The 26,149-nt window shown below is 37.0% G+C and overlaps 1 protein-coding gene across 2 annotated transcripts in view; it reads left to right on the top strand.

The window, feature by feature from the left end:
- Positions 1-26,149, top strand: part of MDFIC2 (MyoD family inhibitor domain containing 2) — a 120,111-nt gene that overhangs the window by 61,933 nt on the left and 32,029 nt on the right. The window contains exon 3 of one of the 2 annotated variants that reach the window (XM_055259635.2): positions 14,769-14,807. The exons of the other annotated variant lie outside the window; for it this stretch is intronic. Coding sequence (XP_055115610.1) covers positions 14,769-14,807 — 39 coding nt within the window. The remainder of the gene's footprint in view (positions 1-14,768; positions 14,808-26,149) is intronic. 2 annotated transcript variants of the gene reach the window in all.

Genomic DNA, 26,149 nt, shown 5'->3' on the forward strand with positions numbered 1-26,149 from the left:
CTCCAGTTTACCATGGATATCTCATTCCTGTTATCTGGCCCACTTTATTGATTTCTATTGTTTGCCCAGCCTCACTTAGCTTTTGAAATTGTAACCTTGAATCACGTTTGTAACTTATTATTCTCTCTGACCCATCTTAATTGAACCACTTGACTCCATAATCCATCGACAGTTATTACCACAATAGTTTATGTCCTCAGTTAAGATCCACTCCCCAACACCCAATTGTCTAAAAAAGTCATACATTGAAGCAAATGGGGTGACACCTATGAAAGGCTTATGGTACAACTGTATGCCACACCATACACCAATGGAAAATCACAGCATACAATACATATACTTTAAGCCTAAGTCATATATTGGATAAGAATTCCACTGAAACTATGGGTTTGCAGAATTCCCCCATTTTGTTCAATTTCACCAAGTAACACGTTCGGGACATTGGTCAATTACACATGACTCATAACTTTATTAAAACTTTTCAGATCTATATGAGCTGAATTCAAGCTGCAGCTTCAGAGCTAGCATAGAACTGAAAGACTTAATAATAACAGGAGAAAATCCTTTTGCCTCCTCACATATGCAGAATTGAAGGCACTTGTTTTGCCTTCAATTTTAGTTCCTTAACACGTGTTTTGAAGGCACTTAAGGAAGTAAAATTGGTCCACTGTATCGGTTAAATATTGCCATAATTACAGGGCAACAAGACATCTCAAATTTTAATGGCAAATAACAACAAGCCTTTATTTCTTGCTTGCTTATCTATGAGTCAGCTGCAGTTTGGCTAACCTGAATAAGGTGCAGTAGGGTTTGACTCAAAGCTGCAGGTGTGCCTAGGTCCGTTCTACATGTTCCTCATCTTCCTTAGACCAGCAACTACTTAGGTATGGTATTAGATTGGTGCAAAAGTAATTGAGGGTTTTGCCATTAAAAGTAATGGCAGTATTATAATATTCTCAATGCAAAAGCAGAACCTAAATTTGCAGGTATATCGCTGTCATCATATCGTTTATGTTGGCCAAGTGAAGCCACTAAGCCTTCCAGAAAGGAGCAGGAATGTACACCCCGCCATCATGACACCAAGGAAGGCTATGCCTATAAAATACTATTTAAGGGAATGAAAAAGTGTAGACCAATAAATTGATCTAATATATACCCACTATTATGCAAGTAGACAGATACCTGATATATCTGCAATCTTAAATCTTGGGATGCATAATCAGATAAAAAAATCAGATAGTCCCCCTACTATGGCATAGGTGAACAATGAACATAGAAAATGAAGACTGAAGACTGCAGTAAATCACTTTACTTTCTGGACATTGAGTTCTAAGAACTCAGATGTTAGAACTGAAACTCTACAAAGCATTGGCATCTCAAAATTCTGAGACAGGAATAACCACAGAACATGAGGAGTAGCTTTGTCTCCAAAGATGTGGGCAGAAACCACCTTTTTGCAGTTTCTCTAATGGAATTACAATTAACCACAGGCCTGTTGTAGAATAAGGCTCCACTGGGTATTACGAGTTTGGTTTAATGAATACGATTCAACAGTGTACAGCATATTCTCTAAGTCTCTCTGGAAAGGCGTTTAAATGGTGATTTCACAAAATATTACTTTTAATCAAATCACATCGGGATGTCATTATTTAATAGTTTATCTTTCTCTAAATAGATTAAATTTTATTGGAGACCATTTTTTTCAGCCAAATGTACTATATATTTTTGATGAAGCCTTCTTACTATTTGACAATCTGCCCATTCAACCTGGCTTTCCCTGAAAAGAACTCTGTGCTGAAGAAGAAATGCATATGTTTATGTCTATAAATCCAAAGTGAACACAATATTTTCTTAGTCCCAAATTGCAAGATGCTTCCAGGACAAACAAAAGAATTGCCAGTGGAAACTCTGGATATTAGTATTTGAAGTGTTCTAGGGAAGCTGGAAATTTTTGTGAAATAAAAACATAGCGTAATTTGAAATTACACACATTTGCTGAACAAACCTTTGCCAAACTGGCTGCTCAGAGATTATTTTTCCACCCAAATAGTTTAATGGTTTTTCTTTTAAGTATTAGTTGAAAATATTTACCTACAAGCTCAAAGAAATCTTCTGGTATTCATTTAAATCTAGTTGGAAATTATTCTGAGGTGTGCGTGTGTGTGTGTGTGTGTGTGTGTGTGTGATTCATTATAAAGAAAAATACAGAATATTGTCAATAACAATGAAAACACAGGACATGACTTCTCAATTACCTAAAAAATGTCACAGGCAACAGTAAAATTACAAGTTACAAATTATGTCCTAAGAGAGTAGAATTAATCAATAGAACATGAGAGATTTGGTGCTTCAGCAGCATAAGATGAGAAGAATTGAGGCCCAACTCAAGAAGTTGTGAGAAAGTGTTAAAAACTCCAAATCCTTCACAATATTTATTGAACAGAGAAGAATAACTAGCAACAGGCTAAAAAATAAATCCCCTAGCTTAAACAACTAAATAGAAGAAGGGATGTAAAATTTGCACAACCTGACCACAACCTTTATTTTAAAAGAATAACTTAATAAACAACTCGAAGCCAGAACTTCTCTCTAGATTTTACACCAAAATAGCTCAACACCAGCTAGGCTAGTGGATCTAATTATGTGCTATAACAGAGGCCACTTGGAGTACTGTTCCTTTTTTGCCAGAAAATTCCCTTGCCCCCTCAAGAATTTTTTTTATTAACGTTAGCAAATAAAGGAATTTCAGTACTTATTTTATGACCACTGGCATCGGTGGTTACAATTTGAAATAACTACCGTATCTTAGCAACTCTAATCTTAACAAAATAAATGCAGCAAGGAGCAAACAGGCTTCGCGCCATACTAATGTCTCATCAACATCCGAAAAGGGGAAGGGGGGAAATAAATGAAGGATGACTCTCACTGTGCTGGTACTGTGGAATTGGCAGCTCTCCCATGACCAAAACATTACATTTCTTTCCATTTTCACAGCAGGGGCACCTGCAATGATATATTTTAAGAAAGCAAATTTACTTAGACCTAAAGGGGCAGGCATAAAAGAGAGAAGGGAAAGGATGATTAATCAGAAAGAGAAAGATGTGAGGGAAAAATTTAAATTATATCCTGCTTATTTATTTTTCTTATGATGGGGAGGTCACAGCAATGGTAGTATCTGTTAGTTGTCTCCTAAATTGCATTCCAATCAATGCTCATATTTGCACAATATGATAGTTTCCCCCCTTAGACACTAAAGCCTGAGGTAGCTCCAAATTCAAATTATAACTACCTTCAGAAAGAAGGCACTACATAAATTGTGAATGAATGAATGAATGAATCCAGTTCTGTCCCTTCAAACTGGTTGGTAAATATTAAGGACACAAAGCTCTTGATTCACTTCATACCTCTAGATCAATCACTTAAAGTGTTTCTAATGTAGAACTTGGTCCAAGTGTACATCCACATGGATCTGAAGTCAACCTCAGGAAGTATACCTTAAAGAAAAGATCAGGGACTTTGTGGTTAGAAGGACTTGAGTAGGGACCTCCACTTCATCATTTCCTAGCACTGTGAACTAACATATCACACATGATAGCCTACTCAATACTATCTTGTTTTATACTAACCAGGTTAATCACCATTTTTCAATACATTGAGCTGTTGAGTTCTTTTGTTCATTAACTCTTGAATCTGGTTATCCTGTCCATTTCCAAAGGCAAATTAACATCTTGTTTAAGCTTTAATTAACTCTTGTCTTTACTGTTGATTGTAAAAGCCTAAATATTGCTCTTCTAATCCAATCTTGTCCCTTCCAATCTGCTGCCAGCATTCTCTTTCTAAATTTGACTATGTATTTTCCCTGTTTTAAATTCTCCTTTGTTTAATATATGAGCCTCCAAGTTCTGAGCTATGCCTACTTTTCAAGTTCCATTTCCTGGCATTCTTTCTACCCTGAACCCTACACTCCAGTTCAAACCAGTGTGCTTCTCATTCTGCTTCATAACCAACACTTTTTGGCAATTTTGCTCTCAACATAACATGCTTTTCAAACCTTTTTGCTCCATTTATAAACTCCTTCAGAGCTGGAACATTATTTCTCCAGTGAAGTCATTCCTGCAATCTATTTAGAAGGTTGATAATATCCTACATAAGATCATATCTATACAATATACTATGTCTTTATAGCACATAACTACAATGCTTTGCAATTATTTACTTACTCATGTGTATGTCCCATTAGACTGTGAGTCAGAGACTTCAGGACAGAGAATAATATGGTTCATTACTCTCATTGTCTAGCACAGCATCTGAATTTAATACATACTCAATAAATGTTAGCCTATCTCCTTTACCATTCTCCTTCCTACCCTTCAAATACTACAAAGACGGAATGAATTGACCTGTTTAGACTTTTATTTTGATCATTGTAGCATTAAATTCTACTTTACTTGTTAATGTAATGATTGATCTCATCTAAAAGAATACACATCTCTTTACTGCAGAAAACAGAAACTTATAAAAAATAACTTATGATATTATTTTAGTGCTTCATGAATATCTTTATATCTATTTTTTTTGATGACCATAACCCTATTTTGTGTGTTTGAAACCTTGAATCTTCCTTTAGGCTCGATCTCACTCTCTGTTTTTACCTTGGTCCCACTTGCTTCATATTGCATTGGCAAATGCCCGTAGCATGTATACAGTAGAAACAAAACCAATAATAATGATGATTGGGATAAAAATAGTTACCTTTTGCTATTAGAGTCATAAATTCTGAAGATTAAAAGAGATATAATGTTATATATTAAAATTCTAATCGAATTGAGTTGTGGCATGGATATGTGATTAAAAAATTGATATAATATAGGAAAATCCTATATGTTTAAACTCCTCTAGAAAATTTTCAACTAATTCATATAATAGATAATGTATATTATATGATAAATAATACATATGAAGTGCTCAAGAGCACAGTTAACTTTCTGTAATACAACCTTCCTGGTGGGCTTTAAAAAAATTATTTGCTAACTCTCTCCATCTCCAGGAGACTCATCATCAACCATCCAGAACTCCTCTGTTTTCTCCTTGTAAGAAATACTGCCAGAGAAACACAGCCTATAACTTACTGATAGGAGGGTGTCAAATTTCACCTTGCATCTGCTGAAGAATATCTAAAAATGGAAATAAAACCATAGAGGAAAAACTACCATTATGTCTGAAAAAAACAGGGAAGTCATCCAAAGTTAGAAAAAAGGAGAAAAATCAATCCAATGGCCAAGAATAAATTCATTCAAGCAACATGAATTGATCTTCTACCATGCGATTGGTACTATGATTGGCATTCAGGAAAATAAACCAAAGAAAAAAAATAACTATCCTTCGTGGTAGTCATGGAAACAGATAGGCGACCACTCACTGATTATTATGATATGCCCTGAGCCTTGTATTGTTCATGAATATTCCATCCAGAACCTATAATTATGAATTATTGAAAAAAGAGTCATGTCTAAATATAATATGATTTCTATTTTGTGAAGAAGAAAACATTTACAAATATTTAAGATGGTAGGGTTGTTTTAAGGGTGACAAAAAATAAAGGTCTATTGGTTTTTTTCTCCCTCTAAAAATGTTTTTTATACCAATGATAGTCTACTTTATAAAGAATACACAAAGCCTTGCTTTCGTAGTTTGGATTGCCAGATTAAATACAGAGTGCCCATAATTTTTTTTAGTATTGTGTCCCACATATTGCTATATAAATGTAGGTTGTTGTCAACAACCTCTTAAATATGTTTCAGTTATAAAGTATGTTCCTCGTATTTCATGGAACATCCTTATACTAACTGATTTGTTATTTAACTGAAATTCAAATTAAATTGTGCATCTGGTGTTTTTATTTGATAAGCCCGATAGCCCTATTTATAGTGATGCCCATCCAATGATCAAACTCCCCACTCTGAGTTCACTCTATGTGTTTTCAGTGGATCAGTAGATTGAACAATGATGAGATACCAAGCAGCCTACTTGGTCTTGTGTTTACAACAGCAGTGTTGTTCAAGCATTTAGACTTAGACAGTTTCTTTCCAGCTTACGTTCAAAGGGTTTCTGACATGTTGCTCAAGTAACAAAGTGTGACCTTTATCCTTTCCTCCTGGTGAACAAAACAGAAATTTTCTTTTTTTTTTTTTGAGACAGAGTCTCGCTCTGTCTCCCAGGCTGGAGTGCAGTGGCGCAATCTCGGCTCACTGCAAGCTCCGCCTCCTGGGTTCACACCATTCTCCCGCCTCAGCCTCTCCGAGTAGCTGGGACTACAGGCGCCCGCCACCACGCCCGGCTAATTTTTTTGTATTTTTTAGTAGAGACAGGGTTTCACCGTGGTCTTGATCTCCTGACCTCGTGATCTGCCCGCCTCGGCCTCCCAAAGTGCTGGGATTACAAGCGTGAGCCACCGCGCCCGGCCACAAAACAGAAATTTTCTAAGGAGGTAAAAATATCAAAAATTAAAAATGGTGATGTACTATTCCAAGAATCTTATGGCTGTCAATACTTTATGCTTTTAAACAGCTGCTAGCGTTCACCCTAGAAGCATCTGAATACATCTGTGGGTTTTTTTTTTTTTTTTTATGGTGTGTAGTGAACTTTGATATCTTTTGGGAATAAAAGAACTCTCTATCTACATATATATATTTAACAATGCAAGTTATTGTTATATAAATGCAGGCTGTTGTCAATTTCAGTTCCCTACCATATCAAAAGAACAAAGCAGGCAGGAAGAGCAAGAGGATGATCTAATATGCCTATGCTAATAACAAAGCCAGTGTCCTAAATTGGCAATGGCAGCCCTCTTCTGCGGAGATTGTTTTTAACACCATCAGTAGACATTCAAAAAAATTGGATGGTGACAGGAAGAGCACATTTTAAATTGTCAACCTTCATGATGTCCTTTTGAAGAATAGCAATTACATAACTCAGGGAGCTTTATTTTGCATTTGAAAAAAAAAAATATATATATATACATATATAAAGCAGTTTGCAAAAATGTTATGCAAGAATCCATATTCTGATTTCTTTGTAGAAATTAAAGTTACTTATTTTTGACTATAATCTCGTTTCCCTTTATTACCCAGTTTCTAGTTAAGGTTGGCATCAATATTAAGTAAGTAGTACAGAATTAAAACTGCTTTCTATTTAAGTTATTAACAAATTCATTTAAAGAGGCCATCGACCATATGCTATTTCTTAATCATATTCAAAGTCGAGTTTGTGATTTTCCAGGAATCATGTACTTTTTAAATCTATACAGCATTAAAACATTAAGAGTTTGTTAATATTCTAATATTTTGTTAAAGTTTTAAGTTGTTTTCTCTTAGGCAATGAGAGAGGAAAATGTTATCCAAAAGTAATTTTATATCACCAAAATTTCATTTGGTTTTTATCTAATTCTCGTCTTCTTTTGAAATAATTTTAGAAAAAAACTCTTAAAAATGCAGACTTAACGCCAAGAGAAACGCATTGCAAGTACCCTAAATAGTTAATGTATTTTCTAAATGAATGATTTAAAATAGCTATTAAAGGAGAGGAAATGAGCTTAGGTTTCTAGTAATGACTTCTCCTCTTCAAAATGAAATCTGTAAATCCCTGATTGCAATTCCAAATTCCCTAAGGACCAGCAGTTCTGGGACCAGGGCTCACTGGCTTTATGTCTAATAGCACCAGATAAGTAGTATGATTTTTATATATATAATTTGGGGGAATATTCAGAATTTATAGTCCTGAAGACAATTTATGAATGAATTTCCTTTTTAGAGTACATTATTCTAAAAATCAACTTTTCCACCCAAATTGTAAGCAGAGCACATAGGAATGTGAGACGCACGGGTATATACATAGAGACATATGTGTATGTATTTATATATGCATGCACACACATGCACAAAATATAAGTACCATTTTATTCATAAGAGCATAATGATTCAGCCTGTGATTGTTAATAAAAATGCATTTCTAACCATCAAATTTGAGTCTATTATTCTAAGTTAATTGCATTTGCCCTAAAGAGACTTACAGCTGGCTGTCAGCCTGTTTGTGTCAGTTTCATTTTATTCATCAGTCAATCTTGTCTCTTCTTCTTTTTACATCCCATATATTGATCAAATAGATTTGTTAGCCTACTCACAGCTTTCACAGCATTAAAAAATTAAAAATAATCTTGATATTATCATCAGATGCATTTGATTACTTCGTTCATTTGCATGTTATTTTAATTGATATTTCAGTAGCAAATAGAATGCCCTTTTGACAGGCCCATAAGACTGCCATTAAATATAATAGATGTAACTCACTCAAAGAGGCATTGAGAAAATGTTAAACATGAAAAAGTCTACACTGCAGTGGTCGGCAGCATTTCAGCTTTTCAGTTGAAACAGAGAATACTCATCATGGTAAACATTAGTTCCTTAGTGGAGTGCATTACAGAGTAAGGAAGCATCTTGTTAAAATTGGTCCTCAGCAATTATTAAGTGGTGAAGTGGATTAAAGAAATAATGGGCACCTTGTTCCCATTTGAGCCAAAGAAAACCAGTGGGGGAAACCGAAGAGCAGGGAGGTTAGGCTAGGAAAGTAGTTAAGGTGGAAAATCTGTGAAGAATTAGAATCTTCCATATGTGAGTCAAGTTGCATAGAGGGGAGATGAAAGGCATCACAGGGTGAGGAGATAATTAGCAGATCAGAAGCAAAGCAGTTAAAAGGTGACCCTTACCTCCTCTGTTACTTAGTCTAGGAAACTATAGACAATTATTACAGTGTTTTCTCCAGGGATGCGTGATACAGTTCCTCCACATATCCTCCTAGACACAAAGCTCTCTCAGAATTGTCATTGCATTGCTTGAGTTCAGTGCTTTTTATGGAAATTCCTTTACATCATGCCAGCCTTGTCTTTCAACCTTGCTTTAGATCAGTGATGCCCAAGTGAGGGTGATTTCACTCCCCAGGGGACATTAGGAATACCTGGAGACATTGGAGAAGGTGCTGCTGGCATCAAGTGGGTAGAGGCTAGGGAGGCTGCCACCCAACCCAGAATGCATAGCACAACCCCCCACGACAAAGAATTCTCCAGTCCAAAATGACGATAGTGCAGAAATTAAGAAACCTTGCTTTAGATGTGTGGCTGAAATACACTTAGAGCCAAAAAACGAAAACTACATCACAGTTCAGCAGCAGCGCAGTGAGTAGGATTTAAGCAACTCTGAAAGAAAGAGAGCAGTGCAGCTGCTGCACACAGAATTTCACACTGGCCTATTAAATAATACATTTCATTACCTAGACCCCAGGAACATTTGAGCCAAATACAACCCCAATTTTAAGGAAAACAAAGAAAAATGAAAATTATTGCTTGATAGAAGACATTTCAAAGGCCTCCAAGACAAACCAGCAGAAAAATCCCCAATAAAAAGACTCAGCAAGAAAATTGTGTCACAGCCCCTAATCCTCAACAGACCTTAACAAGATGTTCATGAGCCAAAGACTCTTGTCTGCAGAAGACAAAAGGCACAGGAAACAATATAGTCTAGAGAAGGATTATCATTAAGAGGCAGGAGAAAGATAAAATAGATCCCACAACCTTACAATTAGAACTCCTAAAAAGAATAATCAGAAATACGCTAAAAACCATGTCACAAAATGGTTATATCATTCTGCTCTTGGAAAATTAGTATTTAGGTTAGGCCTGGGGCAATTTTTTAAAGCCTTTTTTTGATGGTTGTTTTTTACCCACCTGCCTAGACACCCCTGCCACCAAACCCCTCCCTGGCACAGATGGCCAAGACATTTGCTTTTTCAAATACTCCATATTTCCACAGCCACCCACCAGACAAAAATTAGATTACCAATGCTTGTGTAAACTTTCCAAGCTCTGACACAATAAGATTCCAGGAAATGTACATGCACAGCTAAAAGCAGCATTATACATAATGCACTGTAATTCCAACAGACAAGTTGCTATCTTCGATAGATATACACATTTTTCATGCCAAACACATGAACGTCAATACATTTTTCTCAAGTTAAAATGGAAACCATTTAACAGATATAATGGGCACAATGAATTTCATTTTGCATTACTAATGCAGCAGAGAAGGAGGGAAGTTTTGGAAAGGATTGCAATGAGGCCAAGAACAACAGGAAACAACTAAGAAGCTATCATGCTTGTCCAAGTAACTGCCCCAAAGCATGGTCATGGGACCTATGGGCCACTGAGATTTCATATTCTCTATTATCTAATTCCACAAAAACAAATTTTCCACAAATGGGAAAAAAGTTTAAAAACTGACAAGATCATAGCTGTGTTTTTGCAAAAAGATCAAGAGGATGTCACTATGTGTTTTTCCCACCATTTCCAAAGAGATGTTATCAGAGCCAACTTGATTTTAGGGGAGATTAATCGGAGGCATATGAATGAAATGATGTGTCATATAAAAAAATGTTGGAAAGATACTCCAGAAGGCCAATCCCCAGCCTCTGCTTTTACCAGTAGAAATACATATCCTCCAAGACTCCTTTTCATCCCTATTATACATATGTCACGATAGCAGTACACATCATTGGCCCTTACCCTTACGAGGAAATTGTCTCTAGTCTTTCTGGCATCAAAGATAGTGTAGTCAGCCATTGCACACAGAAGAACTGTGTTGGTGCCACCTACTAGAATTAGATAATAAACTCTAAGGGCCTAAACAAATGTTATTATACAGTTTAGAATGAAACTTTTGAGCACAGGTTACTGGAATCAGGCAAACCTTCGTTCTAAGCCCATCTCTACTACTTACACACTGTGTGAGCTTGAGCAAATTACTTCATCAGAGTTTCAGTTTCTCCATTTGTAAAATAGGTATAGTATTTTCAACATTAATGTTTTTTAAGAGGGATTAAATGGACTAATGTGTGTAAGGCATTAGGTGCCTTAGTAGCAGCAATGTTTAGGAACAGCAGGACATGATTGAACACTCTGGCCCTACTTGGTTAAAGTCTTTGCTTCCACCACTTTCTGACTCTGTGAACTTGGGTCAGGTACTGAGTATCATTAAATTTCAACTTCCTTACCTCCAAAATGAGAAAAATACTAACAAGAATACCTTTAGCAATGTTATGAGGATTCAAGTGTGATAACAAAAATAAAGGGCTTAACAATTCCTACCATATATCCCATTATGTTTTAGCCCTAATAATTCTTTTCATCATATTTACAAATGAGATATAAACTTTTTTAGTGTTAGTCACCAAAATGACTGGTGAAAACATCTCAAAATATAAATGCACATACAAAGACAGACTTTGAAAGAAAACAATTGGAGAAGCATAGCGCATTCTTCATTATGTTTATCATGAGTTCCAGCAATAATTTGCCTTTCTTTGATTTTATGTTTGCCTCTAGTATACAAAGACACACCTCTAAAGAGTGAAGTTTTAAAGTAGGAATATGATGATCTTTATGAAGATCCGTTCTAGCAATTCTTCCAAAATATCTCAACTCCCAGGAACTGATAATTTTTTTGGCCTGTATGTCATTTATGGTACCCCATCCATGTACAGAAGTCAGTGTTACCGCAGTCACATCACAGGCTAAAAACACTGTGACAGCAAATTGGTTACAAGTTGTAAAAAATGGTAGACACAAAAAAATGAATATGCTTGACTGTGAAAGGCCAAGATGAGCTAGTAAGCTATTAACTTGGCTCATTTATCAAATGATGAATCAACTTTTATGAGAAATATTCAGTGTTTTCAAACTGCTTATCAAGTGTCCTAATTCTGTCATTTTATGGGCCTATATCATTGAAATTTTCAGAACACCACTTAATATCTTAATTATTAAATTACAGTGATGTGCCCCGGAGTATGAAAATTACTCAAACTTGTGGCTTGTTTCTGTCTTCTTGTGCAGAATAAACTAGGGGTTTCTGAAATGCACCATGTTTAGCCAGGTGAAAAATAAACCAGATTGGTACTATAGTCAGCAATAGGAAGATGAACAAATTAAGTACTTATAATTGACGCTGGAGGAATGAAAGAATTCACACTTTCTTAGAGCTATTATTTCAGACAGTCTGGTGTCAGAATTAAAAGCCAACCAGTGCATCTGTTTATATTGCCAAGGATTTTCACAGTAAGAAGGGCTAGGAAACACATATTTTTTAATTAGGGTCCAAATTCCAAAGAATACCAAAAAATAGTATGTCAAAAATATATGTTCTTATGATTTTTATTGTCCAATGTCTAAACAAAGACAAAAAACCACATAGCTCACTTCTCCTTCACAAACACAAGTGGAGAGATTAAAAAAAAAAAAAGTAATTCTGTCGCTTTGGTCACAGACTTTTTTTTCTTTTTCTTTTTGTTATTTTGCTTGTTTCTGGCTTAGCTACTGTTTTTTTTCCCCAAGATGAAATAATATAGGAAAAGCTGATTAAGGAAACTTTGTTCACATAGAAAGTTCACCAGAATGGCTCTGTTACCAAGCCTTAAAAGTTGAATTACAATGGTTATTCAAAATGACCATTTTACACTTTAAAATACATCTCTTATTTTAAAAACTTACATTAACTCCTTGCTTATCTTGAGCTTCTCGTTAAAGAAATGTCCTGTGTAAAATCCATACTGATGTATTGAACACTGAAGCACTCAAAACTATCATTAACCTATTTTTACTTCTCATCAGCAAAATTAGAAAATTAGGTATTTTCTTCAATTTCAAAGCTTACTCCTTTGATCAGTGAAAGAAACAGAATACACACACACAAAAAGTAATATTTTGTCCAAAGAGTAAACAGACTTCATTGTCTCATTTATTTATTCAACAAATATTCATTGATGATCTATCTGCCAGACACTGGACTGACTATTGGGAAATACTGAGTTGAATGAGACGTCACCGTATTTAGCATATAATCATAACATAGGGCGATATGATCTCCTACAGGAAAAATACAGGGCTCTGGGGAAGCACTTACCAGGAGAGAAATGATGAAATAGACTTGAGAGATGAGCGGCCCTCATTCCCTTTGTTTGACCAAAGAGGAAACTGAGGTCTAGAAATGTTAAGCTTCAGAATCACAGAGCTCTTTAGTGAAAATGAAACTAGAATTTATGTGTCTCTAAATTCAAATTTTATACTCTCTTGATAGTAATGTACTCCCTAGAAAGTGATTGGCTTTGTTTTCCTCCAAAACAATAATGATCAAACCATGAACTTCGAGACATTTGACGAAAGTTGGAAATGTTCTCTTTGGGAACAGAGTCAATATCCAACCTAATTGCATAACATCCTGAATGGTGGAGAAGCATTGAGAACTCAGACAGCTGGGGTCTAATCTTGCATTTCTATACCTAACAGCAAGGGTAAGACTTGGACCTTGGGCAAGAATGAAACTCTGAAAATCATTTGACTTTTTAAAACAATCTTTGAAATCAAGATAACAATATCTACAAGATACAGGTAAATTTCATGACATAGTTGAACTGAGTAGGTACTCAACATAACATACGCAAATTCCTAGCCCCACTTTTCACTATTGCAAATTGAATAGAACTGACGAAAGACCAGTTCAGCAGAAACCACATCTCAGTTTCTTTATTCCTTTCCATTCATTTTAGCATAAGATTCAGCCTCCAATTTTAAGCCATTTTTGTAGATCCTTTTTGGCATACCTTCACAAAATTAAATATTTCCACTCTGTGAATATTTTAGGAGTTAGAAAGCAGAGATTAAACAATTAGATTTAGAGAATTTAATCAGCATGCATCCTCCAAAAAGAGATGGGAAGAAAATAGAGTCAGAAGAAATATATAAAATTAATTAAACCTCCTATGCAATTCTGTGAGTCTCTTTCCATTACAGGTCATAGAAACCTAACCAGTTAAGATAAAGAGGGAATTTGTAGACTCACACATCTAGGATGTCCAGATGGAGACAAGCTTCAGGAGCAACTAAATATGGGGACCCAAATAATACATTTGGAATTTGTCCCTGTGGCTATAGTGCCCTACCTTTACTTTCTTTTCTTGGCCCCCTTTTGGGGGTTTATTCTCAGATAGACTTTTTCTTTTTCTTTTTTGAGACAAGTTCTCACTCTCATCCAGGCTGGAATGCAGTGGTGTGATCATGCCTCAATGCAGCCTTCACCATCCAGGCTTCATAGATCTCCTACATCTGCTTTCCAAGTAGCTGTGACCACAGGCATGCATCACCATACCTGGCTATTTATTTATTTATTTATTTTGTAGAGATGGGATTTCTACATGTTGCCAGGCTAGTCTTGAACTCCTGGGCTCAAATGATCCTCTTGCCTCAGCCTCCCCAAAATGTTGGAATTACAGGTGTGAGCCACGATGCCCAGCCTCAGATAGACTTTTTACACATGGCAGAAAAATGGCTTCTGTCTATCCAAAGCCCAAATAGTGTTTACACCTTACATAGAAGGAGAGAACTGTTACTCCCAGTATGCTAATTTCAAGTCTCAGGGAACACCTGGATTGGTGCTATGCGAGTCTCATAACCATCTTAGAACAAGCTGCTGTGGCTAGGAGATAGAGGACTCTGGCTATCATATGTCTGTGTGAAGAGCAGGAGAGGGCAAGCCATTTCCACTCAAGGTATAAGGAATAGGTTCTTCACTGTAAAGTACAGTTCTCTTTCCTGAAAAAGGGATCCTGGACAGGCAAAAAAAAAAAAAAGATACCGCTTAAATAGTTTCTTTTCCCTTCTCTTTCAGGATTATCCACCTCAATTCTAAATCCTCTTGGAGATCCTGGTAAGTTCATCCTCCTTTCTTTGTGGTAGCTTCCTGTAGTGACTAAGGGACACTTTCGGTGCAATATTTAAGGAAAAATACTCCGCCTTTGTCCATGCCCACAATATGGCTGCCATGGCACCAGCATACAAATCATAACACATGCACATTATTCAAAGCTCATTGAGGTATGTTTCATCTTAGAGGTGCTTATAATCTGTGTGTGTATACATGTTAGACAACAAAAGGTGAACAATCATTTCCCTATTTAGGCAATACATGAATTCCAAGTTTACTATATGTAGGACACTAGGTTTAGCTCTGTGGGAGTATAAAAACCTTAGTGTCTGTCCTTGAATGATTGAGGAAGAAGAGTAAGAGGTGTAAGACATCACTTTTAACATAGCACGATGGACAGCACGTGGAGCTAACATCTGAGCTGAGTTTTGGAGGATAAGTAGAAGTTTCACTGAAAGGAATAGGAAAAGAACAGAATGCACAAAAAGGTCAAGATAGAAAAGTTTGAAATGTGCTTTTGTATTTGGTTAAAAGATCACACATATGAGAAGGATGGGAAATAAACATAGCAAGGTAGTGTTTAAGCATTTATTAATAGAGGTCTGTCCATATTGTGGTGTGTCCACACTGGAGAATATGATGCAGTAATTCTTCAGGTTGAGGAAGATCTAAATAAGCACACCTCCAGGATATACTAACAAAGGGGAAAAATATAGCTTCCTATTAATAAATACAGCTTGGCCCCATTTACATTAAGTAAAAATCAGATATGCAAATGTTTGTGAATGTATGCAAAAGATCTGGAAAAGCTTTATCCCAAACTGACAATAGGAAGCAAATAAATTTGTCAAAGAGCAGTGAGAATGGGGCAAGCTGCAGTAATGAAGTGGAGATGTTGCCTTGACGTTGACACATCTGTGTTGCTTAAGCTATGATTTTTCACAATAGAAACTTACCTACATGTTACTTGCTTAATAAAGAAATATTTTTTATATAAATAAAAGTTTTCTGCTAGGCGTGGTGGCTGTTACCTGAAATCCTAACACCTTGGGAGGCTGAGCAGGGAGGATCACTTGAGGTCATGACTTTGAGACCAGCCGTGGCAACATACCAAGACCCCATTCCTACAAAAAAATTTTTATTAGCCAGGCATGGTGGCATGCGCCTGTGGTCCCAGCTACTCAGGAGACTGAGGCAGGAGGATTGCTTCAACCTGGGAGGCTGAGACTGCAGTGAGCCATGATTGTGCCACTGCACTCCAGCCTGGGTGACAGAGTGAGACCCTGTCTCAGAAAAAAAAAAGAGTTTTCTAGTAAAATAAGGGTCAATTTACAAGCCCCAAAAGGAGTGTGGACTCTAAAAAATTAATATTATAATTATTTTTGGTTGTCAATGTGGAGGTTGCTAATACATTAAGGTTTACACATTAGTAAGAAGAATGTGTTGCAAGTGGGAATATCTTAACGCTAATAAACAAATAGGCAGGTAGAACTCTTTAGAGGCCATTCCAAATATATATGTATAATAAAATACATAAAATATACAATAAGTGAATATATATGAGTGAATAATATGGATTAAGGGGAGATCATCATTCTTTTTTAAGTGTAGGGAGTTTAAGGTCTCAAAGTGATGTCTCTGGGAAAGTTCTTTTGGGAAGTTTCTAAAAGACAACACATCTGGATCTGTAGATCACAAGGGGCCAAGTCAATTTTAGTTTGGATTTAGCAGTCATCTATGCAGAGGAGATAGTTGAAGAATGAATAAGGTCAACAGATCATTAGAGAATAAGTTAGGTTAGCAAGGGAAAGAGTGAAGAGAGCTAAAGCCAAGGTCTTGGGAAAGATTATTCATTAAGAGAAGTAGAATAATGCATTTGCTCATTCATTCACCACTAATATTTTTCAAGCACCTTGTGACAAATCCTGTGCAGGTTTTGAAGACAGAATCGTGATGGTGGGAAAAATGGCATGGTGACTGCCCATAGGAAGCTTACGTCCATTGAACCACTAATATGAACATTTAATGAACATGTATTGTCTTTGCTATGGCATTTAAGTAGCACATCAACCTTTGAAACAATGCTATAATTATTTCTTTTCTATGGATAAAGAAATGAGGCTTAGTGACGAGAGATAATTTGTCCTAAGTCATACAGCAATAAATTATCAATGGCCTGATTTGAATGCCAGCTTTGTCTGCCACCAGAACCCTTACACATTGTGCAAACTAACATATTCAAGAGTGGCCAGCAAACGGGTCATAGAGAAACCTCTAAAATAGGGGAAAAACCAGGATTCTACATTAAAGAAGACAAGGACAGAGCCATGAGCCTGACTGACCAAGTGTCAAGGATTGAAACTGATTAAAGATCATTGATTTGGTGATTAGAGCCGTGTATTCGTGCGTTTAACATTCATTCAGCAATTATTTATTAAGCACCTGGCATGTATTATCGCATGAGCTTCGAAAGGTCAGTTTAATTTGCGGGGAGACGGAAGCCAATTGTGAGAGATTAAGGAGTGAGTGGGTGATGAAATAGTATGTATTAAGGACTACCCGGAGGAATTTGACGACAGAAAAAATAGTGCACAAAGGATTTATAGGCTCTGGTACACCTAAGCATGCGTCAAGAGGGAGGAAGCAATCAGTAGAGTAAGACTGAACATGGAAGGAAAGAGGATGACGGTTGATGAAGACACATCTTTTGTGGATGGTAACAGAGATAGGGATGTAAACCCCTCATGCAAAGGTTCACCTTTAAAAGACAGAGGGCCCCTTCTTCTCCAACAGAGGTTGGAAAAAAATGCAAAGGAACAAAGACATTCTGCAGCAAAGTGCAATCATAGGAAACTGTGCTGATAAAACCTCTTTGGGACAGAGGTTCTCAAGCCTGGCTACACATTAGAATCATCTTCACAGTTGCTAAAAATTGTGATGCCCAGACTGCACTCCAGACCAAATAAATCAGGAAACCGTGAGGTTTCTTCAGGCTGAAGATGTCCAAGGCAGAGTTTCAAAAGTGACAGGCAAGATTTGAATAAGAGAGAAGAAGAGGAGGCATTCCATGTGATGACAACGTAAGCAGCACCAATTAAAAAATTAATTTGTTTGAAACAAAAGAAGCAAGGAAGAACTGAGGGATGAAATAGAAAAGTTGGTCTGTGTGTAGATCACAAAGAGTTCAAATTGCTGCAAAGTAGATGTATTTGTGTCCATTACTTGTGACCATAGCTCTATGAAGCACCAGAAACTTTTTTTTTTTTTTTTTTTTTTTTTTTTTTTTTTTTTTTTAGCTAGGGTCTCACTTTGTCACTCAGGCTAGAGTACAGTGGCATAGTCATGGCTCACTGCAGCCTCGACTTCCCAAGCTCAAGTGATCCTCCCACTCAGCCTCCCAAGTAGCTGGGACTACAGGTGCATGCCAACATGCCTGGCTGATTTTTCTACTTTTTGTAGGGATGGGGTTTTGTTATGTCGCCCAGGCTGGTCTCAAACTCCGGGGCTCAAGAAATCCACCTACCTCAGCTTCCCAAAGTGCTAGGATTACAGGCATGAGCCACTGTGCCTAGCCTAACACTGAAATTTTATCAGTACTGTTTACTTTTTATCCCCAAACCTCATCAGAGTGTCTAGCATATAGTAGATGTTCAATTAACATGAGTTGAATAAATAGCTTAATAAATAAACAAAAGTATTTTTTAGGTGTCAACCCAGCCCTCTAAGTGTCTAGAATACTTGAAAAGTGGAATTGTCTCATACCCAATCCCAAGTCATTCATTGTACTTGTCCACATCCCACTCAGATATTTCTGGGTCTCATTAGATATGACTCCAGTCTTTTTATTCTTAATGTGTGTATCAGAATTTTATCAAAGTTTGTCAGTAATGAGAAAACAATGGGCAAGGCACCCAACTATCAGATGACTCAGCATTTTACTCCTAGGGTTTTAGCCAAGAGAAATATGCACACAAAAACGTGCACAGGAATTTTCATAGCACCTTTATTTGTAACAGCCAACAACTGAAAACAATACAAATATCCTTCAATTGGGTGGATAGATAAACTGAATTAAAGTATATTCATGCAACTAAATATTACTCAGCTAAAAAAATTGTTTAGATATGCAACAATCTGAATAACTTTCAAAATAATTATGCTGTGTGAAATCTTGACCAAAAAAAGGTATAAACTGAGTGATTCAGTTTACATGAAATTTTAGAAGTTGAGTCAATGTGTAGTAAGAGGAACGGGTCGGAGGTTGCCTACTGAAGGAAGTGGAGGGATGGATGGATTACAAAGGACATTGGGAAACTCTGGCAGAGGGTATGATGGAAATGTTTGTTGTTTTGATTGTGAGGATGGCATCATGGTGCACACATATGTCAAAAGTCATCAAATGTTATGCTTTAAAGACTTGTCAATTATTGTATGTAATATATCTTAAATCTATAAAAAGGTTTTCAACAGCAAACAATGAAAAGGGAAGCTTTATCATCAAAATGCCAGCTGGTAAGTGATTTAAAATGAGATATTAGATATCTGTACTGTGAACTGTGTCACTTGCTTACTGTCACTGGCCATTATTCCACACTGAAATCTTGCTCCTGTCATCTTGCTGCACTCCTATCTTCCTCAAGCATCACCAGTGCCACCTACTACACAGATTTCAGCTTGTATCTTTTGCAGAGCAGTTTAACTATGACTCTTTCCTACACCAGGGTTTTGGGAGACCTCACTTTTAGCACCCAAACTCTGAGACTCTGTTGCCCAGGCTGGAATGCAGTGGCACGATCTTGGCTCACTGCAAACTCTGCCTCCTAGGTTTAAGCAATTCTTGTGCCTCAGCCGCCCAAATAGCTGAGGCCACAGGCGCATGCCACCATGTCTGGCTAATTTTTGTATTTTCAGTAGAGACTGTTTTTCACCATGTTAACCAGGCTGGTCTTGAACTTCTGGCCTCAAGCAATCTGCCTCCCTTGGCCTTCCAAAGTGCTGGGATTACCGGTGTGAACCCCCACGCCTAGCATAGGGCTTCAAACTTTCATAGGCACTTATGATTTTAGAAATGGCAAGATTTTTTTCCTTCTTTCTGTACAAAGGAGAGAATCACCCTGGGAAGACAAGCAGAAAATCACCAACCCAGTAAGAATTCAGTCCCTGTGAGGGAATAAACATTTATTATTGGTAAAAACAATACATATTTACATTATTATTGTGAATAATTACCTATCTTGTTGGGGGGTTTCAGGATTGACATCTTCATCCTAAGCACTTTGGGAGGCTGAGGCGGGCGGATCACGAGCTCAGGAGATTGAGACCATCCTGGCCGACACAGTGAAACCCTGCCTCCATCAAAAATACAAAAAATAGCCAGGCGTGGTGGCAGGCACCTGTAATCCCAGCTGCTCAGGAGACTGAGGCAGGAGAATCGCTTGAACCCGGGAGTCAGAGGTTGCAGTGAGCCAAGATCATCACTGCACTCCAGCCTGGCGACAGAGTGAGACTCCGTCTCAAAAAGAAAAAAAGGAACATCATCATTGTGTCCAGCCACATGAGTGGAGGTGTGAATATTGTGGGCATTTGACACATGTGCACTGATCATGAGGATAAAGGTTGAAGATGAGACACTCGCTGAGATTCTCTACCTTATAATAACAGTAGTAATAATAGCTACATGGTGTGTCCAGAGCTGTTTAAAAGCATTAACATTTCACATGGTGCACATCCTCACGGAGCAGATCAATATTTATTCTTCCAAGTGTGTCGAGTGTATGGTTGGGGCACCTTGAGGTGAAAACATCACGCTGCCAGTGTCACCGTGTCAGCCTCAGCACTTGGAAAGCACATCTCCCAGTTCATTAAGTCAGAATAACAAAGTGACCCTCAGCAGTTGAATATACTTATTAATGGCTAAGGGGAAGAAGGGTGGAAGGAGCAGACAACAACGCTTTGGGGGCTCCCAACACTAAACAACTGTCAAGAATACACGACTGTTATTTGGTGTAGCATCAGCTCTGGAAGGGAAAAACAGACACACATGCACACACACACATGCACACATCACAGCAGGACTGTTTAGTAGCTTCCAGATGAGAATTTATTTTTGTGACTCCTGGTCCAAGTAATTTCATTGCCACCTAATTAGTAGGGGCAAGGGGGCAGTAGTGGGACTTCCTTTTGTCCCCTTTCTTCTCTCCTTGTATCTCTGTTTCTCTGTGTGTGTGTCTCTTTCTTCCCTTCTCTCTCTCTCCTTAGCATTTGTTTCCCTGATTAAGAAAATCAGCCTTAATTGGTAACTAACCAGGGAAGGACACCCCAGCCTGTTCTCCAGGCCCATTAAGGGGTAATCATCCAGTACAACTAACAAGTCACTCAGACCAGAATTTTGGAATTTGGCTCTTTTGTTCTGTCAGTTTGAAGAGTACGGCGGCACGTGTGATGCAATTTAGAAGGGAGATCTTTTAGAGCTTTCACTCAGGAAGGCGTCGGGAGCTCTGGGGGTAGAGCTTAGCTCAGAAAAAGAGAAAAAACGCAAGTTTGCGTTGACAGCTTGATCCCAGAGAGAGATGGCGGGCTGCTTGTCTAGCAGGTCCTCTGGGTGTGGAAAAGGCAGGGGCAGGAGCGTCGTCTTAAGAGAACGTATGCCGCCAATGTTAAAGGAAAAATTCCCTTCCTTGTGCATGGCTAGCTGTTTGCCACTGCTGTTTGCTTCAGTAAAACCTCTTTGCACTTGCTGATTGCAGCCTGTCAGGCAATAATATTTTTCACGTACACGTACGAAAATGCCCTTGTGTGTTTTTAATACATTTACAATTGATAACAATAGAGCTGTTATGTCAGGAATGGTAGAAAGGTATTTGTTGCAAACGCAGAGCAATGGTAAGACACGGTGTTCTAGGGCTGCTAGGCCCTGGAGGGTCAGTGCAGCATCCTGGAGCAGGGAATCGCTGCAAAATGGGCTCAGGTTGTGGTCTTTTCATCCAAATTGAAAAGTGGAAGTTTGCCTTTTCAACAGAGCTGTGTTTGTTAAGATTCTCTTTTCTGACTTGGGAGGAAGATAGTAACACAGCAGGTGTGGCGTGGGCATGAACATCCTTAGATTTGAAGACGTATTTGGACCTTGGTCTCATCATGAAGCACTGCCTTTAAAATTCAAGGAGGGTGAAGGCATGGGATGAATTCTTCCACAGACAAACCACCACTTACAGAGGAATCCACCAAAGAAACCTAGAATTGATTATCAAATTACCATTTGTTGTCATAGCAGCTCAACTTTTTTTGTTGTTGTTAAAAAATAACTGAAATAACTGTTAAACAACTGAAACCAGTTATTAAATATTTAAATATTATTGAAATTAAAAAATAACTGTTGTTTATTATTTAATAACTGAATCCAGTTATTAAATAATAAACAATACGTAGACAACTTCTGCCAGTAATTTCAAGAGAGAGTTCCATTATTCAAACATCTATTTGGCTAGGATTGAAAAACTGCATATATATATATATGGAAAAACTATATATATAAAATTCATCTAGAATTTGTCTAATGTGACAATAATTTCATAGAGGTTTTGAGAACCAAGTAAAAGTTCTAGTGGTCAAAAAATAAGCGTCTGACACCAGCCCACAAATATATACAGATTTTTATGAAAGGATATCCTGGTGAAAAAAATTTCTGTTGCTGTGCAGTGAAATTTCATTGCAGTGAAATGAATCTCCTATGTTTGTCTACAGAATGAAGGGAACTGCATTGGGTGGTGTTAAACTATGTTTACTTTCTTAAAAGGGCATTCGTTGTCCAATGTAAATTATGGTATCTACCAGTAAGAGACAATGTGCTGTTAAATGGATGGCTCTTGTGTCTGATAGCATGGATTCCAATTTTGGCCTGACCATTTTTAATTCTATAATCTTAGGTAAATATTTCCAAATCCCTGAGCTCAATTTCTTAACCATTTTAATGGGTACGGCAAGAATAGCATCTAAGACATAGCATTTTTAATATGATAAAATTAGATAATATATTATACTTTGTACAAATCTTAGAATTCAATAAATATTAAACATTTGTGTCATTATAATTCCATAATACGCCAAAATATTCTTGATTAATTCACATATAAGTTGTATCCCAAATTAACATATTATTAGCTAGGCTGATTGACAGTAGCTGTTACAAATATTGACCCCCAAATTTTAGTATCCGAATTTAATAAAAGTGAATTCTTGGCCACCAAAATCTCAATGCAGATAGATATCCCTGGGTTGCTTTCCACCATGTGGTGACTCAGGGATCCAGGCTTTTTCTATTTTGTGGCTCTGTCATTTTTAGGGGGCTCCTCAGAGTTGTCTACCGTATTTTCTGTTTTCAGCTGGCCAATAAGTAGAGAATAAAACGTGGAGAATCATATGATATATTTTAGAGGCCTAACATGCAAGGGAGGCACATCATTTCTGCCCATGTCCCTTCAGCCAGAACTATTTGTATGTCCTGCTGAGATGCAAGAAAACCAGAAAAATATAGTTTAACCGTGTGCCCAGAAAGAGGAAGCAAGTTCTGCTATGTAGCATCTAGCCAGTCTCTGTCAGCAACATAAGTCTTTATGAGCTAAAGAGAGGGTAATTAAAATGATCTTCTTTAGCCATATTTGAAGGATTGGATATACCAGCATATGCAAATAAGGATTATTCTGAATACAGAATATTCCTAATATATGCACTGACATGGTTGCCCACTAAATTCTTTCACACACTCACCCTCCTCGGCTATCTCTGGAATTTTCTCCTGCTTCCTGACCATTCCTCCTCTGACACCTTTTCTTTTCTTGTATGTGTAAGATGCTGATAACTAAAAATTGTGGTAAAGTTTACAAAAAGTGTTATGCTTTTGATAAAAGAGAGGGTACATCCTTTCTACTCTTCCTCAAAATTCAGTTACTGGTTCATCTTCCCTGGGAAGGCCTCTTTAGCTATAGAAGCTAAGTGTGGTGCCCTGCATTGGTAACCCATTAGCCTCTGTTGTAGCATTTATTACATGGTATTCTCAGCGTTTCTTCACTGGACTCTGCTCTTGGACTAGAAGCTATTTGAAAGCTAACTTACGCCTTTAAGCTGAGTTTCTCCTCACGTACTACATGGTCTGCCACATAATAGACACTTGGTAGCATTAGCTAAAGGAATTAAGGAATTCTGAGGTATAACCCAGCTATCCATCTTAATAGGTAGAGAAAAGGAGAATGCGAATGAAACTTGACTGTTGTCAGTAGAAAAAATAAATGATTCATGAAAAAATTAATGAGAAGAATATACACATTTTCCTTCATCAAGGATAAAACTGTTATTTTGTTTTCAATTTTTAACATTTAGCTCCATACTAAAAAAAAAAAGTAAGAAAACTTAAATGTTTCACCAGGATCCAGTAAGTGGACTCTGAAATATTTTCCTTTCATTTACTTAATCTAGACATTAGAAAACAAACAAAGAACTTAGAAAAATTATACCGGGGTCCTTCTCCTAAAACTGTGCTATATTAAAATACAGAGTCTATTTCTGAATCTCTATCAGTGAAGCATTATTTTTTTTTTTTTTGGCAGCCTAACATCAGTCATAAGACAACAATTCCTTCTGAGCGGAAAGAAAAGCTATCCTGAAGATGAGTTACTTGTCAAATTAAACTTTGATTAAAGAAAAGATTTTTTGGTTAATATTTTCCATTCTAGTGAAACATAAAATATACAATATAGTGTTTTCTTTTTTTTTCTTTTTTTTTTTTTTTCTTCAGCTTCCTGGCATGTTTGCAATGTTTTAGTAGATAGTATAGTGGATATTAGCTCTAAAATGCGTTTCTTGATACCAAAACCTCTAAAAATTAAGGATAGTAAAGACAACTCTTAGCACCTTCTACACTTCTAAATGTTGAACTATTTAGTACATGTTATTTTAACAGTAGTAGTGACCTATTCAATCTGATACCATTAAGATTCTCTTTTGGATCTTATTTATATTGCTTATTATATTACTATTATACTACTATATTATCAATATTATTTATTATATTATACCTACTATGAATGTTATACTATTTACCTATCAGGTTTGCTTTAGCAGAAGTAGTGCACCATGGTAGTTAAAAGCTCATGCTTTTTTCTGGAATCAGACTTCCTGTATTCAAATCCCAGCTCTGCCACTTACTACTATCTGCATTTATAGTTCACAATTTGTATTACCTCTCTGTGCTTCAGCCTCCTCATTTGTAAAACATGGAGGGTAGTAGTGCTTATCCCATGGAGTTATTGGGAGAATTATCAGAGCTTATTCATTGAAAGCCTCAGAACACTATCTGGCATCTCAAAAGTCTGTAGAAATAGTTAAGTATTATTATTAGGTTGGTGCAAAAGTAATTGCGGTTTCAATGGCAAAAACCTAATACCTTTTGAAAGAGTAATCTATGTTCAACTCTCTACTTTCTTATTTTGGTTTCCTTCATTCGGCACACTCACTTTGTCTTCTAGCCTTGTCCCTCTATCGAAATTGTTCTAGCAAAAGTCTCCAATGACCTCCATATTGCCAAAGTCAGTGGTCTGTTTTTCCTGCCAAAGTATACTTGCCTTCTTTGCAGCACTTGATATTTTGAATCACATTGTTTTCTTGACATATTCTCAACTCTTGAGTAAGAAGAAGTGGTATGGAAAAAACAAAAACAAACTAGAGAGACTGTTATCACAGTTGTCCAGGAAAATATAGTATAAGGAGGAGACTATAATAGGTTTAGAGATTAATTTTAAAAAGAACAGTGAGATAAGAACAACTAGAATGCAGTCTATTTCCTTTCTAATTCATCCTCCATCATGGCATTTCTAAGACAAAAATATGATCTTGTTGTAGTCCTGCCTTAACCTGTATTTCAGGTATCTTACACAGGAGTTAAGGGAACTTGGATATAATTTGTGTGCTGGGGAACAAAGGAATCTAAGTCATATGTCTGCATACGGTGTATTTTCCCAGGAAAAAGATGCATGTATTTCTTCAAGGTCCATCCCCTGTCAATCAAGAGCCACTGCTCCAGTGCCTCTCCATTGTCTATAGGCTCAGATAAAAAATCTATGGGTAAAGATCAAAAGCTTCATCAGAATTCCCACCAGTCCCTCTTCTCTCCCTTCCCATCTCACTTCTTACCATGCTCTGCTAAGCACTATTTTTTTTACACTTCCATATTCTACAAACTTTTTCTTCTCTTCAGAATATCTTGCCTTTAATTGCCACCTGGAAATTGCACACTATTTTTTTTTTTTAAGACAGAGTCTCGCTCTCTTGCCCAGGCTGGAGTGCAGTGGCACAAT

This window comes from Symphalangus syndactylus, chromosome 21 (assembly GCF_028878055.3).
Source record: "Symphalangus syndactylus isolate Jambi chromosome 21, NHGRI_mSymSyn1-v2.1_pri, whole genome shotgun sequence".
Classification (NCBI taxonomy): domain Eukaryota; kingdom Metazoa; phylum Chordata; class Mammalia; order Primates; family Hylobatidae; genus Symphalangus; species Symphalangus syndactylus.